The 18,003-nt window shown below is 36.4% G+C and overlaps 1 protein-coding gene across 7 annotated transcripts in view; it reads left to right on the top strand.

Annotated features, from left to right (window-relative positions):
* Positions 1–18,003, top strand: part of SLC4A10 (solute carrier family 4 member 10) — a 154,439-nt gene that overhangs the window by 122,919 nt on the left and 13,517 nt on the right. For all 7 annotated transcript variants that reach the window (XR_001467521.4, XM_040703804.2, XM_040703803.2 and 4 more), the window contains exons 15-20: positions 9,992–10,097; positions 12,954–13,115; positions 13,360–13,473; positions 13,847–14,008; positions 16,073–16,324; positions 17,599–17,667. Coding sequence is in view for 6 of the 7 variants with exons in the window: in XM_040703804.2 (XP_040559738.1) it covers positions 9,992–10,097; positions 12,954–13,115; positions 13,360–13,473; positions 13,847–14,008; positions 16,073–16,324; positions 17,599–17,667 (865 nt within the window). In the remaining variant the exon portion in view is untranslated. The remainder of the gene's footprint in view (positions 1–9,991; positions 10,098–12,953; positions 13,116–13,359; positions 13,474–13,846; positions 14,009–16,072; positions 16,325–17,598; positions 17,668–18,003) is intronic.

Below are 18,003 nucleotides of genomic sequence, written 5' to 3'. Positions count from 1 at the left end.
AAAAAGACCCAAACTTTTCAAGTAAATAAAAGTCTAATTAACAAAAACAATAAAATTTGCATAAAGTTACATTTCAGCTTTTTCATTCAGGTAGCAAATCTAGTTTTCTCAAATGTCAGAAAACCTACCACCAGAGCTCAAAACTTTACCTGTTACTAAGTTTGAATATAAAAGCATGACAATTTTTAAAAATCAGCAGTTTGAAATATGACTTCAAAATAACATTCAAGATAAGGAAACATTCAGTCTAGCAATTCAGGGAATCAGCACCGTATTTAAAGTATGTAATCGGGAAGTTTCTCCTAAGCTTTGGAGCTATGTACCTTCAATTTTCATCTTCCTGAAAAAGCATTTGTAGTTCATTTGCTTCCAAGTAAATAGAAACACTTCCTTGTTCCTATCTTCCTGCTTTCTTCCAAGGAAAAGCCTCTCCCTTCCTTCCCTATTCCAAAGACCAAATGTTTTCTGTTAATAATCTGGTTCCTTCTGTTTGTTTTCCCATAGTTAGAAGGAGTTTAAGATATTGATTTTTCTCTTTTCAACATCTCTGATGTTTATTTTCATCTGACACTACTCTCCTCCATCCCACCAGCTTACCTGTAAAAATGATTGTGGAAAGTTACTGTTGCTGCTATGATTCCTCCTGCATAGGCAGACAGGAACAGCGTTTGCTACCCTGAGGCCCTGATTAAATGTCTGCATGTGTCTTCATCAGTTCTAGAAAGATCAGAAAATAAGTATGCTCAAAAACTTACTTGAAATAAAAATTTCATTTTTGTGAAAGCGATATCCTCACTTCAAGTACACAAGAAATTAGAAGCTTTTTTTTTTTTTCTGCAGTGTATGGCTCCAAATCTTCAATGTATTGTTTAGATGGGTTACAAGCTTGGGCTGAAACTGGTTCTGTCCTTAAAGGACCAGCATACTCTGTTACAGAAGCTAATTAATATCTGCTGTTTGCTAATTAAAACAGCTGTTTGCATTTTTTTATCATTGGGGATTTTAAAGGCAAGTTTTTAATTGTTAGTAAAGCCTTGGCAGTTCTTTAATTAGCAATGGGCTAACTTCAAAAGGTTGAGTAATTCATTTCTCTTTGGATGTTTTGCCAAAGCTTATGCAAAACTTCTTGGATCTGCAATTCTGTGCTAAAAAAGTCTTAGGTTATATTATATTCTCCTTGTTGTCTACTTGAATAAAAAAGAAGAAAAATAGGTTAGGATAATTTGAAACTTTTTTGTGTAAGTTGTGACCTCACCCTCCTCTCTTATCCCATGGGCCTTCTAAGGATGTTCTGATGTCTATAGGTAGTCAGTGTGCAATCCCAGTATTGTTGCCTTTGCTGTGGTGAAGAAATGAATTTGACTAAGGAAAAGCCATTAGCATGCTGTTAGTATTGTACTTTTGAGTACTAGAAAGACAAAGAAAAATAATTTAAAATGATATTTTATTTCAAACAGATTGTGTAACCATATTTGAAGTGAGAAAGACGTATTTTTGGTGGGTTTGTCTTCTGTTATCACAGAATCACGGAACTGTAGGGGCTGGAAGGGACTTCCAGAGATTATCTAGTCCAACTCCCCTGCAAAGCAGGCCCCCTGCAGCAGGCTACGCAGGTAGGCATCAAGGTGGGTCTTGAATATCTCCAGAGAAGGAGAATCCACAACCTACCTGCGCAACCTGATACAGTGCTCCGTCACCCTTACTGTGAAGAAGTTACTTTGAATATTGATGCGGAACTTTCTGTGCTCCAGTTTATGGCCATTTCCCCTTGTCCTGTTCCCACAGGCAGCTGAAAAGAGGAAGGCAATATCTCTTTGACTCCACACATAAGTAACTTATAAACATTAAAGAGCAATCTCTATTGCAGGAGTTTTATATAAACAACTGTACTGCATGTATTTCTACTTATATTTAAGAGCATAGGAATTATTACTAGTATCTGCCATAACAAACATTACAAGGCTATAGAAAGAGCATTCAGCAAAGTTTTTTTTTTTTTTTTTTTACCTTTATGTATTTTAAATGGCATGTACACATATATTTGAAAATCAGCTGAAATTTACTATTTTACAATTTTATGTAGAAGATATATTGTGCTCTTTTTGTGGGCACCCAGCACAAGAAAGATGTGGAGCTGTTAGAATGGGTTCAGAGAAGGGCCACAAAGATGATCAGAGGGCTGGAGCATCTTTCATACAAAGACATGCTGAGGGAGCTGGGCTTGTTCAGCCCGAAGAAGAGAAGGCTCCCAGGGGGACCACATTGCTACCTTCCAGTACTTAAAAGGAGCTTATAATCAGGAGAGAGACCAACTTTTTGCATAGTCTGATAGTGATAGGACAAGTGGGAATAGCTTTAAACTAAAAGAGGAGAGATGTAGTTTAGAATTTAGAGGGAAATAGTGAGGCAGTGACACAGGCTGCCCAGAAAAGCTGTGGGTGTCCCATCCGTGGAGGTGCTCAAGGCCAGGTTGGATGGGGCCCTGGTCAGCTGGAGCTGGTGGGTGACAGCTTTGCCCACTGCATGGCATTAGAATTAGGTGGTCTTTAATATCTCTTTTCACCCAAGCCATTCTATGGTACACGTTCATTACAGAATTATATCTCAAACATTATCTATTGTTTCATGGTCTGATTACTATAGAACTAGTTCTAATGCACTTATTATCTTTATTGTACTTGTTTATTACTTTGTATTAAAATGTTGGCCATGATACTCAAGTGTTCTTTCTAGAAAATCTGATTTTTATTTTTATTTTTGGAACACAGTCTTTAGGATACAGGTAATAGAGCATTTTAGAGGTAAATCAAAAGAAGACTGTGATTTTAAGTGTGCTGCTGTGGTACATTTTATTTTTAAACACATAGTTTTGAAGGAATTTAAATACTATATATGTTCTATATATTATTATATATTCTATATGAAATACACATACTTTTTGATCTGGATTTTCTCTTCCTTTTTTCTTTTGTTTTCTCTGTGACCTTTTTGTATTTGTCATGCCATTAGCATTTGTAGGTTGGCATAGCAACTCTTATTTCTGTGCTCTCCTCCTCCTGCTTTTTCCTACTTCTGCAGCAAATGTATCTCCAGTTAGTGAATTCAGTCTGGAACACTAATAAACCTCAGTTTTAATGTGTACGTTAAATGTTAGGATATCACATTTTGCTAGGAAAGGAGACCCCCTACAACTGTGTGCTTTGAAGATCTTGAATGAAAGGAAAAGGATTTAGAAAACTAGTGCTCTCTAAAGGGCAAGCATATTACGGTAGTTGTCTTTGAATACAGAAGATAAATTATTTCTCTAGCTGAAGTTGCTTAGACCTTGGGACTTTATATACTTTATATATATTTATTAATCTTTTCTTTTTTCCACAGGAAGAAATTTGTTATTTTAATAATTCTTTACCAGAAGTTACTCAATTATTAACAGATTACATTGAATAATTTTAAAGTGATGTTTTGGCATAGTAATATGCATATTACAATCTGTCTTAGTATTGACATGCACTTAAGAATTAGGAGTAGAAAATCCCACTCTTATGTAATTAAGGAGCCAAGATCACGTCAATCTCAGTATCTTTTGCAGGCTACAGAAACCATTGCTTCTAGAAGTCATTGTGAAGATTGGCTTTGTGCATGCCACTCTTTGAACAAACAAGTTTTAAATTTTTCATTATATGTTTGCAACTTAATTTGCATCCTGTAATAATGCATTTACATTATGTTATTTTGTATACTGTCTTCACTGAGTTGCAGTTGGAATGCATGGTCAGTGATCCTAAGCACAGAATTTCTCATTAAGATCCCAAGCATATAATGGAATTCCACTTCATGTAATGATTTATTTGAACTCAGATATGAATATAGATTTTCTTTGCCCATTCTTTATAGATGTTTCTTTTCCCCCTACAGTTATATAACTGTGTTACATACCCAGTTTCTTTCCCTGAGAATCATGGAATAGAATTATAGAATGGCTTGGATTGTAAGGGACTTCAAAGACCTAGTTCCAACCCTGCTATCAAAGGCAGGGTTGCTAACCACTGAGTCAGGCACTAGATCAGGTTGCCCAGAGCCCCATCCAACCATGCCTTTGAGCACTTCCAAGGCTGGGGCATCCCCAGCTTCTCTGGAGAGCCTGTTGCAGCACCTCACTTCAATGAAAATTTTTCCCCTGACATGTTTGCCAACTCTCTCTTTTTAGTTTGAAATGGTTCCCCATTGTCCTATCACTATCTACCTGTGTAAAAAGTTGATTTATCTCCTGTTTGCAATCTTCCTGTACTTAAAGGGAGCTAACAATGTGATCTCCCTAGAGCCTTCTCTTCTTCAGGCTGAAGAAGCCCAGCCTGTCTTTGTAGGAAAGATGATTCTTCAGCCCTCTGATCATCTTTGTGGCTCTTCTCTGGACCCATTCCAAAAGCTCCACATTAATATTATTATTATTATTTGGTGCTGGGGATCCAGACACACACACTGTACTCCAGATGGGACCTATAGAATATCCCTCTTATTCCTAGAACCATTCAACTGCCATCAGGTTCACCTGCTGGTTCTTTGTTGCTTCTTGGCAAGCCTTGGAATCTGGAAATATATTTATTTATTTATTGCATTTGTTCTAGGACTTCCCTATCTCTGCTCAATCCAACTAACTCGCTTTATTTTATTACTCTATTAAGCTCAGTAAATGCTTCATTTTTTTTCTATTACCCATCCCCTCTGCTTTGGAATAGGATCTCTTTGTTAAGCAATTCTCCACAACAAGTAGCTGCTCTGCACCATGTAGTCTTAATGTAGAAAGGCTTACATGCAATCCTTGGATAGTTTGGTTAGAGTGTATTTATTTATATTGGTACACTATGCTTGAACAAACAAAAATTAAGCTGACCACATAGCATGTGAATCTCTTCAGTTATTCATTGATTTTATTATTATTTTTTCCGCGCTGTGGAGTGGAGCGAGATTACAACCTGGAAGTATTTCTGAATGAAAGCTTTCAAATGAAATATCAAAACAAGAAACATCCCACGTAATAACACTGATTTTCTTCCTGGTAAAGTCTATGTATAGCATTTACATACCATAATATTGCTACAAATGCATAGACTGCACTCTGCACCAGGCAGGTAATAGAGGAGCCTTTATGAGAGACAAGCATGGCTAACAAAACTACAGTACCATTATAAATCTGTTTTCTAGACTTTCCACTTGGCAGAACGATCTTCTTACATGCTATTCAAAGAAACCTAGTTCTTTGTGATTTCTTCACTGTAACATCAGATATCTGTTTATGTAGATACATGTTTCTATTTGTGTGTATGAAGTAATGTGGAGTTATCTAGATACTTTTATAGGCTTCTCTGTTTTCCTCTTCAATTTCTCCAGTTAAATTCTATAGACTTCAAAATCTATAGAATATACTTGAATGTCTACTCCATGTTTGTGATTGTCAGAGACAGGCTACTTACTTAATGACTCAATGGTCTAAATCAGGATGGCAGATCTCATTAACAAATGAAGAAAATAATTTCATCTTGCCCCGACAGCTGTGCTTTGAAAGGATTTCATGATACTGAGAATAGAAATTAACTGACAAGACCATTTCCCATCAGTATTAATTATTTTGCTTCCAGTCACTCCTCCACTGAGACTTTAGTTTCATCATTATGAATGCTGACATGATAAGGAATATGGTAAATACAATGCCATGGATATACAGGTGTTGTACATATGGGGCAGCAGGGTATGTGCGTGTGATGCTGTTGTTGTCACTTTCATGTAGCAGATGTTAGACAAACAGAAGGACTCTTCAGCGCTCATAAGACTCACGTGAAAATAGTATGTATTTGGAGACAACATAAACATGCATGGCATTATAATACTGATGGGCTTTTCTTCAGTCTTGTAAATGCAGTGTTAACAAGCCTGATGTGCACATTTCAGTAGTTTGCTTTTGAAATGAAATTAGGGATTTATCTTCTGTTTCTTACTGCGTTCTTATTCTGTCTCTGTTATGTGATTAATGCACAGCGTATTTGTAGAACATAGTCTGTTTCTTAGGATAAAATCTTCCTACTCATTACCAAATATGTGTTCTGATATTCAGTGAGACACATTATTTAAACAAGCACATTTTGTAACTTATTCGTCATACTTGCCTGCTTTTTTTATAATATAAATATTCATATCAAGCAAATCTCATTATCTTTCTTAAGGGAGCTCAAAAATATTTTCCTCTTCTAGTAAGGGGAAATGGTACGTTAGCTAATTGCGAAGAAGGTGCAGTTGCACCTTTTATAGAGCAAAGTCTTATCTAGTATGAACATGTGGCTTATAGTATGTACATGCTAGAAAAATAGGATCTCTGTAAATTGAGCCTTGAATAAAATTGTTAGTAGTTAGTGCTTCCCAGCCTTGAAAACAAAGTACTATAAATTGGCAGCTGCATGGGAATGACTGAGTCTTCCAAAGGAGCTCCACCAGTTAAGCATTTTTTATTTACTCAGAAAAACACTGTGCAGGACTCTTGTTTGAACATTTGATGTTGTCTGTGATGGCAGCAGAATTGGCAAGCACCATGCTGCACTGTGTGGGAAAGGGGGTGCACACGGTGGGCTTCAGAGCTTCATAAATGCATGGAGAAGAAAGCTTGAAGAATTGGGATGAGGTGGAAATGAGAGGGATTCTTGTGCCACACCTATGTTAATTTCAATCAAGTAAACAGGCCTAGTGAATAAGTTTTTTGTTTTGTGTTAAACAGACAATTGAGTGGTTTCAGTACAGAATCTTTCATCTGACTAGTTGCCAAGTAGCATTGATGATTACATTTTACTGCTGATCTACAAAAGAGAGAAGAGCTTTAAATATAAAGTAACAGGTTTATAATCTACTAACCTGTATTTGTCATACAGACCATTTTGGTGCTATAAGTGATAGTATTAACTGTTTCTTTTGGGGAACAGTGAAGAACACTGCTAGTTATCTGAGATTACCTGAAGCCTCTGTTGTCAAATCCTGACTCTACTCTTTGACAACAGACCAAGATGTAGAAAATGTCGTGCACAGTGAAGTTATAATGGCTGCCTCAAGTTATAAATAAATAAATAGCAGATTGAGACTTAAGAAACAAAAGCAAAAATTGCTGGGAAAAATGGGAAATGTAAGGAGGTTGAGAGGACACAGAAGGGAAGAAATTGAAGGTTTAGCTTAAGTCCTTGTCTTCCCCATCCTGATTTGCTTGAGCACCGTAGAAGATGTAAAGACGGTAAAGATTCCTTGCCATGCTTATTTTCTCCATCTAGCAGTTTAGGGCCATTATAATTCATTTAAGGCCAGAATCATTCCCTTTTACCTTAGCAAAGGTCATTACTGACTCCTTATCACTAAACAGCATGGAAATGTTTTGTAAGGTTCCTGCTCTATTTGAATCTGAGTATGTTGCTTAGAAAATGTATCTATAGCTTTATGTATAGTCTCTTGTTCATTGCTATAGTTCTTCCGAAGTTGGCAATTTTTCAGCACTTTAAATGATTTTACAAGGATTTAAGCACACTGGAACCTTCGAGAGGCAGTACATATTTACTTAAGTCAGCCTTCTGAATAATGAGGTATTAAAAAATAGAAATACGTGTTTGTGGTTAACAATTCAGTATATTTTTCTCCTGAGAGCTGACCTCTCCCTTAGAATAAAAAATGACAATAAAAGAGATTAAAACTTTTAAAAGCCTTACTTTTCTTGTATGAGTTTCTTTTTGTAGGTCAGTTGTTTTGGGAAATAGTCATCACTATAGAATTACATCTATTATGAAATGTCACGTTTTGGTAGTTACTTTTTATATTCTGTCACTGTATGGTGGCACCTCCAGTTGTATTTTCTGATTTGGACGGGAATTGTTTCCCATTTCTATAATGCTAAGCAATGATCTACTCTGATTTTAATTTTACCTCTTTCAGTAGAAAGCAGGACCTTTACAATAGGACTTAATTTCTCACCCATCCCTTGGCAATAGCTAGGTTCAAGAGTTTGCATAAGTTACTGTACTTGATGAATGAACTACTGCTGGTAAATACCCATGAAACTTGGTATAGGCCAGACTTGAAAGCTCTGAAGAAGGAAAGTGGTACTGATCTAGCAATAAGTGGGAGGATGATCTTATCTGAAGGTGAATGACTTGAGCTGTTTTGAACTATACCTTCAATTGTGAGATTTATCTAAATGTAAATTTGCAGTTTGCGGCAAGTATAGCTATACCATATAGTGTTGGTGACATGCACAGTCTTCCCTTCTAGTGAGAAAGAAGTGACTGTGATTGAACAACCCACGTTACCTTGGCCTACTGTAATCAAACCTCAGTGGGCCATCGCCCAGCGTCTGGCCAGTCTGCGATCAGCGATGGACATCAGGGGCAGGGAGCTCCTGTGCTCACGGGAAACAATAGTAACCTGAAATAGCCACACTTGTGTTGTTGCATGAACATCAAATACTCTTGTAATAATGCAGACATACCGTTTATTGACTTATTATGCTACCTTAGCTCACTGCTAGTGGTGCACTTCATTTAACCTATTCTGTAATATTTAAAACCATGCATTGAACACACATTCATTCTGCACTTGGGGCCTGATCCAAAGCATATTGTCTGTATGAAAGATCCAGTCTACTGCAGTGGCTTTTGGCTCAGGCCCTCTATTTTTCTGAATGCCATTGCTTTTCTTAGTTATTTATTTGCTTTTTGTCCATGGGCTGTAAGAGGTTTTTCTTTCTTTATAAATAGCTGCATTTAAAATAAAAGCAAGGGGTTGCACACAGAAAACCTGCATCTCTCTCTATATAGTTATTAAATGCAGCTATTTTGTCACACGTATAGTATTGTAATGGAAATACAATAGCACTATTTTGTACTCAAAGTGTAGATGACAAAATTCTATGTATAGAAAATATGACAACTATTTATAGGAATCGTCATCCTTGTTTTGTGGAAAGATGTCTGCAGAAAAAAGAATGATGGCTTAGCTGAGTGAGAAAAGCAATACTCTGGTAGAAATGGGACACAAATGTGTGCTTAATGGTTCTCTGCTATATCATCAGATTTTATCCTTTACCCAGTGACTGAGAGCCTTTATCAGGAAAGGAAATGCAGTATTTAATTGCAGCTGTCATAAGTGAGTTAAAATACAAGCAGAGTAGATAGTATTACAGATTTTTGAAGTAGGATTAACTTTAAAGAGAACTGCAAAGCACTCTTGGCATCTTGGAACCTGCAGAGTATTCTGCATATTTTGAAGTGTCTGTCAAAGGAAAAGCCTCCCTCAGTTCCTTCAGGGGCTTGAAAGACTTAATTTTTACTTCAAATTGCCTCTTTGCGGTATTGTCCTCCCACTCTGCCTCTTCATGTTTTGCATGTTAAAATATGCAATTTAAAATGAAAAACATGCTTTTAACATAGCTGTGGGGAAAGGAAAAACAATAGACTTAAGTTCACAGAGCCCTTGGTGCTGGTGATCTTGCGGAGCCCTGGCAGTTAACTGGGCACTTAGTCTGATCTTCACGCTAAGACACTGCGGTAAAGAAAAAGAGACAGAGTACAGACAGTTTGCTTTTGGGAAGTGTATCAGCCTGGAGTTAGCATAGCGTCTAATCCCTGTGTAGAGGGGCGTGGAATAGGACTGACACATTCTCTGTGTTAGAAACTGTGCTCAGAAGCATCAGAATAGGAGGAAAACAGGTGGAAAACATGCTGTGGACAGTAGTTTAAATATGCCACGTTACGTACTATATATGCATATGCACCTCACAGCAACTTTTACTCCGGTAATAGCACTAGCTACTGAACTCCAAACTGCTTCAGAGCATGCATTTACTGAATTCATTTAAACTAAAATTACATGGAAAAGTAGAGCACAATTCTAATATGTCAGGTTGATAATTTGGATCCATATTTGGTATGTCTTTTGTTACTAAGGAAAAGATACTATTTTGTCATTTCAGATGCAATTGTGTGGAACCAGAGCATCCTAGCAATAAAACCTTACGATACTGGCAGGACTACAATATATCTGCATCTGATGTGCCATGGGGGAACCTAACTGTGTCAGTAAGTGAAATATTGGAACTTAGTGAGTAAGGGTATAAGCATAAATGATTCCATCTGTCCTTAATGCAGTATATAAATAGAAAAAGTACCATTTTTTTTTCTGATCCTATTTGTTCAAAGTGTATAATATACTTAACTGAAGAAAGGTTAACATAGGATTTGCAGAATTATCTCTTTTTGTACACATTTTGCTAGATCATTATGCAGTCTTTGGTAGTACACATTAAAGCAAGTATGTGCATTCTGTGCCCTGCTTTGGAAACTCCTTGACACGCTAGCGCAAGAGTTTGACTGAGATTAAGTCTAAACATGTCAAATGATAACGGGTTTGTCCTAAATTCTGCCAGATGGTGAAACCAAAGTTCTCTTGTGTAGAAAGACTTTAGGAGCATTTATTTCCCCAAAAACATTCTTCCAGCTGTTCGGGCTGTGAAGAAGAGGAAGGGGAGCCATTTTGTAATGTTCCTGTTCAGTGGCCAAATTTTTCTCTTATCTAGGCGCTCGGTGTTACATGTATCATTGTTATGTGAATTATTTCCCTCAATGGAAAGACAGGGATAAGCTAAAAACAATTTGTTCATAGACATATGTTATTTCTAAATTGTACCCTTTTCTATATTCAAAGGATTTACTCGTAAAGAGTTTCCTTCAATAAAGTAACCTTTGTAATTTGATTAAAATGTCATATGGAGGTCTGGCTACCAGTTTTTCTCACAAAGATAATGTTTCATTGTAAAGCCAAAGAGATGTTAAAACTAAAATTCTCTCTTAAAAAAAGGGGGGGGGGCGGATTAACCTTTTGTAAGCATAATCAAATGAAATGCTTAAAAGCTTGAAATCCAGTTGATCAGCTCCAACACTTTTTCCTAGGCAGAAATGCAGAAGAACTCATGTTTTCCTATTATGAGTTAAGCAAGAGCTGCCTTCCATGACTGTTATGTCTTGATAGAAAAGGCTGCTCCTCAACTCTGTTGGTGTGGCAACAGCAGGGAGAAATTTGAGAACTGCTGGCCTGAGGAATTCCAGCAATCCAGAATGAATATTCCCAAAACTGCAGCACACTCAAAGAGCATCTGTGCAGGGGCAGACTCCTCCTCTCACTTTCTCAGATCTCTGACAGTGTTTTTCAGAGTACATTTGCAGCTGAAGAGATTTAAAATAACAGATTTTGTTTTAACTATAAATGTAAAAGACCAGCTGCATTATATAAAGCCCTTTAAAACTTCTCAAAAGCTTATTACCAAAACTTGAGTATAAATGGGTAGCAGTGTAATTGGCCATCTTTTCCCATGAATCTCTATAGTTGTCAAAGAAATACCCATTTGTTTCATACTTTCGTATGTTTCTTTCTGTTGCATCATCAGGAAACTTCAATTCTCCTATTCTTTTGAAATGCAGTAAAAAAATTAGACTTAGTCATCTTTAAAAATGTGGTCAGCCTCACTGTGTTTTCTGATGCTTAATTCTTCTTGTTTCTTTTGTCTGACTTATAAGTTCTAAGTTTCTGAAGACATAAATTGGCCAGGAAAGACAAATATGTTCTCCTAAAATCCATAGGAAGACCAATTTTTTTTAATTTTTGCTTTCTGCAGTCTAGGACAAACCAAGCATGAACAGAGTTCTTATTCTGATGGTGACAAAGTACTTTTCAGTAGATGTGTTGATACCTCTTATAGAGTGAATTTCATCCCCATGCTCTGCCAGCATCAAGTACTAGCTCAGACCAGGACAAGTTCTCTATTTGATTTCCTGATTATTTATATTTTTTTTTCCCAGTTAACACATCTATAATTTATTTCATCAGTCAAAATGCATCATGTTTATTTGAGGTGTCCTACTATAGGTACACTTTTATCTCAATTCCTTCAAATCTTCAAATAGAAACTATGGATTTTTTTCAAGCCAGACCTTTGTTCAAAGACTGAGCTTCTCATAACATGGCAAGCCACAGTACTGTGACACAAATGTGATGAGCCAGTGACCCAGTATGTTTGGAACAAAAAGATCCTGATCTGGCAGGAGATTGCTGTCTGGAGTTGCTGGGTGCTGTGTTTTTTTTTTTGCTTAGTATGTATAGAGGGGTTGAGTAAGGAGGAGGAAAGAATTGCAAGTCCAGAACTTGTAGTTCCCATTTTTATAGCTGTTCTCTATTCCTTAGCTTGTCACCTTGGAAGAAACGTAACAACTAAGGATGCTATTGGAGAATTACTAGAAATGTTTTCTACTGCACTTGCATGGTTGATCTTAGATTATATTCAGTAAAATTAATATAGATTTTGGATTTTGCTGCATTTTACAGATCACTTTTTTAAAGTAAAAGGTAATTTGTGGAATGTGCTGCCCTCATGTGGTATTAAATGTATTGGCCACCTTTTAAGCTAATACTGTACATTCGACACAGCTTTTCCACCAACTGCTTGGCCTATGGAGCTAAAACAAGAAGTCATTCCTTGTGGATGTGTTGGGAGTGGCCTTTCTCTTGTTTGGTTTTTTTTTTTCTTCCAAAGCTTCAAATTAGGAAGTGCAGATCTGTGTTTGAGGCAGAAAATAAATATGTGCATGTTCTGTTTTAAATAAATCTAGTTTTATATTAATTATTTATGTTATGTCTTATTGACCCTATCATTTAATACTGGTTAACAACTGATTCTTTTGAGAGTTTGAGACTTTTTGGAGACACTTTTGAGATCAGATAGAAATACTAGATGTCTTAATTTTCAAAGAATACCTAAAAAAGATGTTAACATTTCTAAACACAATCTAGTTTACTTGCAACTTAGGAAAGGAATTGGAAAGAGAGTACCAGAATAAACATGGATATTTTTCAGAACAATACTACTTTGTTCTCTCTGATAGGAATGTAAAAAGTTTCATGGAGAATTTGTTGGACGAGCCTGTGGTCACCATGGCCCTTATGTTCCAGATGTCCTTTTCTGGTCTGTCATCTTATTCTTTTCTACAGTAACTCTGTCATCCACACTGAAGCAGTTCAAAACCAGCCGATACTTCCCAACAAAGGTGTGTCCCATTGTTTAATTCAGAAGTTGTCATTAGTTACATGCAAGCATGTATTGCATCTGCTTTGCAAATTCAGTTTACTGCTGGTAAAGTGGACACTATTCTCTGTCCTCAGTTAAAAATTTGTACTAGAATAAATATACTTTTATCTGTAAGCAAAAAATGGAACTCCAAAGAGAAATAAGTCCTAATAGGTCCTAAATCATGTAAGTGTTTTGGTTAAAACTGTTGTTTCTCCTGATAGGTACGATCTGTTGTCAGCGATTTTGCTGTCTTTCTCACTATTTTGTCCATGGTTTTAATTGACTATGCCATTGGGATCCCATCACCAAAACTTCAAGTTCCAAACGCTTTTAAGGTAATTTGATGATGAGTTGCACTGTTTGATTATTTTGATAAAAATAATAGTGCACTAATTTTATAATGCTTTTATTGTCAGTAAGTACATGAATTTGTTGTGCTCACTGAGTGCTGTACAACTGCTCTGAATAATGAGCTGTGTAACTGAGTGGCTCTCTTTTCACATACACCCAAGTCTGCAATATCCCAGGTGATTTTATTACACGTGCTTTGTCTTTACATTATAGAAAGTTTAGCATTTTTCTGTTGTTTTATATGGAGAGATTATTTATTCATTTTAAAGAAAATTGTATCCTAGTAATGTTTTTGTGTGTTCTTGTGTACATAGTCCATATAGTTCTGACTGGCCATGCATGACTTTCTTTTTGTAGCCCACCAGAGATGATCGTGGATGGTTTATTACTCCTTTGGGGCCTAATCCTTGGTGGACAGTGATAGCTGCTGTAATTCCAGCCCTGCTTTGTACTATCCTTATTTTTATGGACCAGCAGATTACAGCTGTCATTATAAACAGAAAAGAGCATAAACTAAAGGTATTTCATCAAATACTTTTGTCATTTTCAATCATGTAACTTCATCTACTCAAGGATGCTGATTTATTTTATATAGCACTCCTTTATATTGTTACATTTTTTTCCTATTTGTCCATGCGATACCTATGCCCTGTGTTGATGATCTGCTACCTTAGAAAAGTCTTTACCAGTGTGATTTGGAACAGAGGTTCTGAATCAAGAAAGTGTTATCTTCAATGCTTTATTTGTAGCATGACACCAATTCATCTCAAGACAAAAATCAGGAAGTTAATCATTTCCTTAAGCACTGTGATATTAGTTGCCTCTTCAGATATTGACAGTTGTTGTTCTGCAGAACTGTTTTTTGAAAGACTGGGGGCCATTCTGTAGTATGGGATTTTTTTGTTTGCCCTTCCTCTTAAATAGAAGAGAGTAAAACTGAACTTTAGAAGCACAATGGGTTCTTAAAACATGGGATAACTTCTTGCTCTGTTCTCTAACACTTTAGTTGCCTACAGATGGAGAGAGAAAAAGGGACATCACCCCTCTGAAAAACTGTTGGGCAAAATCTAGCAGCAGGTTTCTGTACATGTATATGCAGCAAGCTTAGGCTTTTTTTTTTTTTTTTTTGACATAGTTTTAATAAGCAGGAATCCAATCCCAAGTTGCTTTAGCAAATGCATTTGCAACCTTCACTCTGCACTGCCTCTTCTTGGATGATTGTGACATTTGATATGTTCTTTTTTTGCCCTCTTTGTCAGCCTGGCTCTTCATGTCAATCCATAGCATTGCATGTGGTTAACTTGACAGATGCAGGAATTTGCTGCCAAGCTTTGGAATGTGTTTTTTCAGCACTGGCATCTGGGAGTCAGATGGTCCTCCTGGCTGCCCCCTTGTCTTGCTGCGTTTTAGTTTTGCTGGGGTCTGGTGTAGCATCACCTGTTGCTATGCTTCCTTTTCTTCCCATATGTCAGGTTCCTCAGATCATGTATGAATGTGAGGAAATGCTCTCAGATTCTGTATGCATTAGCAGATACATTCCTTATAAATGTGTCAGAAGGTAAAAAAAGGTGTCTCTCTTAGGATTTAGAATTAAACTCTTTGAGTGCATTGTGCATGTAACTAATATCTTTGTTTGACACAGCTCTGAGTTTAAGATATATCTTGGAGATAAGATTTATAAGTGCTTTGGGGGGGGAGGTGAGGGAAGGTGGCTAGAGTTATATTTTTAAAATTTTCTTTATTTTATATGTATTCCCCTTTTCAAGTAATGTAAGTAAATAAGATGGCATTTTCATGTGGCTTACATTTTCATAAACCCAGACACTTCCCGTTTTAGAAAAAAAAGTTGTCTTCAGAAAGAAATGACTTGTTTGCTTCCAGCTCGTTTCCCCCCTCTTTTTATATACTTCCCATAGCAAATTCTGCATAGCACACATTTCAGTTTTTGGCAGTCTCTGTAGCAAACCCTTCCAAGTTTAGTTTAGTTACTTTTTTTATGTCAAAAGGCATTTGCATGGGTTTACAGGCAAAGTTATGGTTCAACATATTATTGTTTGCATGAACGTCGCTGCTTCATCAGACCATGACATTGGATTTGTTGCCATATTGCAGAATTTTGTGGAGATAAATCATTACCTGACTTTTTAAAGGAAAAATAACTTGCAGCTAAATAGCATTTCTGGAGCTTTATTAAATCAGAAAATAAATATTCCTTCCAGCTATGTTAACAAACGTCTATATGACCAAGTTTGATGAAAATCATCAGCAATTTTCAAATTTGCAAGGAAAGTTGGCCATGCAGTTAGATGGTCCGCACATTAGCATCCAATGTTAAGAGATGAGATTTAGTTAAGATGGAAAAATGTCTGTATCTTCCGCTATCTTGCTATTATCTCATTTATAAATCAGATAGCTTTTCTGCTTATTATTGGGGCACAAAATTGAAGAACGTGATTTTTTGCTATAAGTCACAGAATTTTAAATCATCTCTAGCTGTTCATTAGGAATGCCTGCCAGGAATTTTCTCCTTAATGCAGATGTCATTTTATATCTTTTTTTCTTGTTTTTTTTCTTCTAAAACAGAAAGGGTGTGGATACCATCTCGACTTACTCATGGTGGCAGTCATGCTTGGAGTGTGTTCCATTATGGGATTGCCATGGTTTGTTGCAGCCACTGTCCTCTCTATTTCTCATGTGAACAGCTTAAAACTGGAATCAGAGTGTTCTGCTCCAGGGGAACAGCCAAAATTTCTTGGAATCCGGGAGCAGAGAGTCACAGGGCTCATGATTTTTGTACTTATGGGCTCATCTGTCTTTTTGACAAGTATTCTGAAGGTAATTTGGGGAAAATAAGGAAATGCTAAATAATAATGTACTGCACAGGACATTTCACTGTTATTACTATATTACTTAATGACTTTTCCAGGCATGTTACTATCATGTTTGACAATGATAATCTAAAGTGGAATTCCATTTTGCATAATAAAACAGCTTGGGACAAGTAACATTTTTGTAGCAGAAGCCTTGTAATAAAAATCTGGTCTTACTGAAGTCAAAATGAATTCTACCATTGGCCTGTAATGTATGAAGATTTATCTTTTTTCTGTACTTTGGGCTCAAGGCAAATATTATCATGAGCCAGCCTGGCTGAGCTATATCATTAAGTAAATGTCTTCAAATAATTTTAAAGCATGTTGTGATTACTAGCTAATTTTAAAAAAATATTTCCCACAGTTGCAGGAGAGTTTTTTGTGGTTAATTACTTGGCAATGAACAGAAAAATTATCTCACAGTGCTCACCAGTGTCCTGAAACTGGATATCTAGTCATATACTTATATAATATCTATATACATAATAATATTTTTAAGAATTGTCAGGCCACAGAGAAATCAGTAAGTACTGCCGCTGGCTTCAGTAAGATCAGAATTTAGACTTGCGCATTGTCACAGTGAAGGGAGTAAGCCTTTAGAGCTTGTACAGTGCGGTAACTTCTTACATACATCATAATAACTATAATAACTTCACTTCAGTGAAAGCAAGTTTTATGCATTAAGTATATAAAGTTTTATGCATTAAGTATATAAAACAGATGCTGATTTATGGAAATATTTTGTAACCTACACACTTAATACACAGTGTCTGAATATTTTGAGTTCTCTTTTCCCTGCCATTCCATGAAAGTCATCCACCATTTTTAAATGCTTACAGTGCAGAAATTTTCCATTGGCTGCATGAAATGCTTTGTGTGCATCATGAACAGGCTTTTGAAGATTAGAATTTTACTCCCGAACAGTCCTTTAAGTAAAAGATTTAAGTATGTATCTAGCACATACATTTTTCTTGTAGTTCTGTTAATTTTATTAATAGTGAATAAAGTATGTTGGCCTCAGATCTGGCCATGGAAGGAAAATAAAACTGCAGAGACAGATTCATCTTTTGCTTTTTACCATGGGTATCATTATTAATTTGTAATTGAGGGAATCTGAGTTTACAACCTGTCTGATTAATGCAGGCATATGGCACATTGAATTTCAACTGTCTAGCATTTAATATTTTTAAATTCTACTTAATATGCTCTTCCCTTTCTCTGCTTGTTTTGTTTGTGCAGTTTATCCCTATGCCAGTACTTTACGGAGTATTCCTTTACATGGGTGCTTCATCTCTAAAGGGAATTCAGGTAAAATGCATTCAAGAAGATTGTGTTACAGCGCTTTCTCTTAAATGTGGAACTAATTTTAATCAATTATTTTATGCATGATCTTAAAGGAATGTTGCCAGCCTTAAATTCTTGAAAGTGACTTACTTAAAAAGGAGAATGGAGTCTTTCTAACTAGGGTATTTCCTTTAGGCACTGCGCACAATATTTTTGTTAGGTGCTTATTTCACTGAGTCTAAAGTCTGAGTAACAACCATTAGGATCTCATCCCTCTCCCTGTCTGCCCTTTCATTTGCTTGCCTGCTGCCTTTTCAGCTTCCAGATTAGTGCCTTGGTAGTGGTGTACTTGATCTTGAA

The sequence above is a fragment of the Gallus gallus genome, chromosome 7 (assembly GCF_016699485.2).
Source record: "Gallus gallus isolate bGalGal1 chromosome 7, bGalGal1.mat.broiler.GRCg7b, whole genome shotgun sequence".
NCBI classification, from domain to species: Eukaryota; Metazoa; Chordata; class Aves; order Galliformes; family Phasianidae; genus Gallus; species Gallus gallus.
This window is presented reverse-complemented; position numbering and strand designations above follow the sequence as displayed.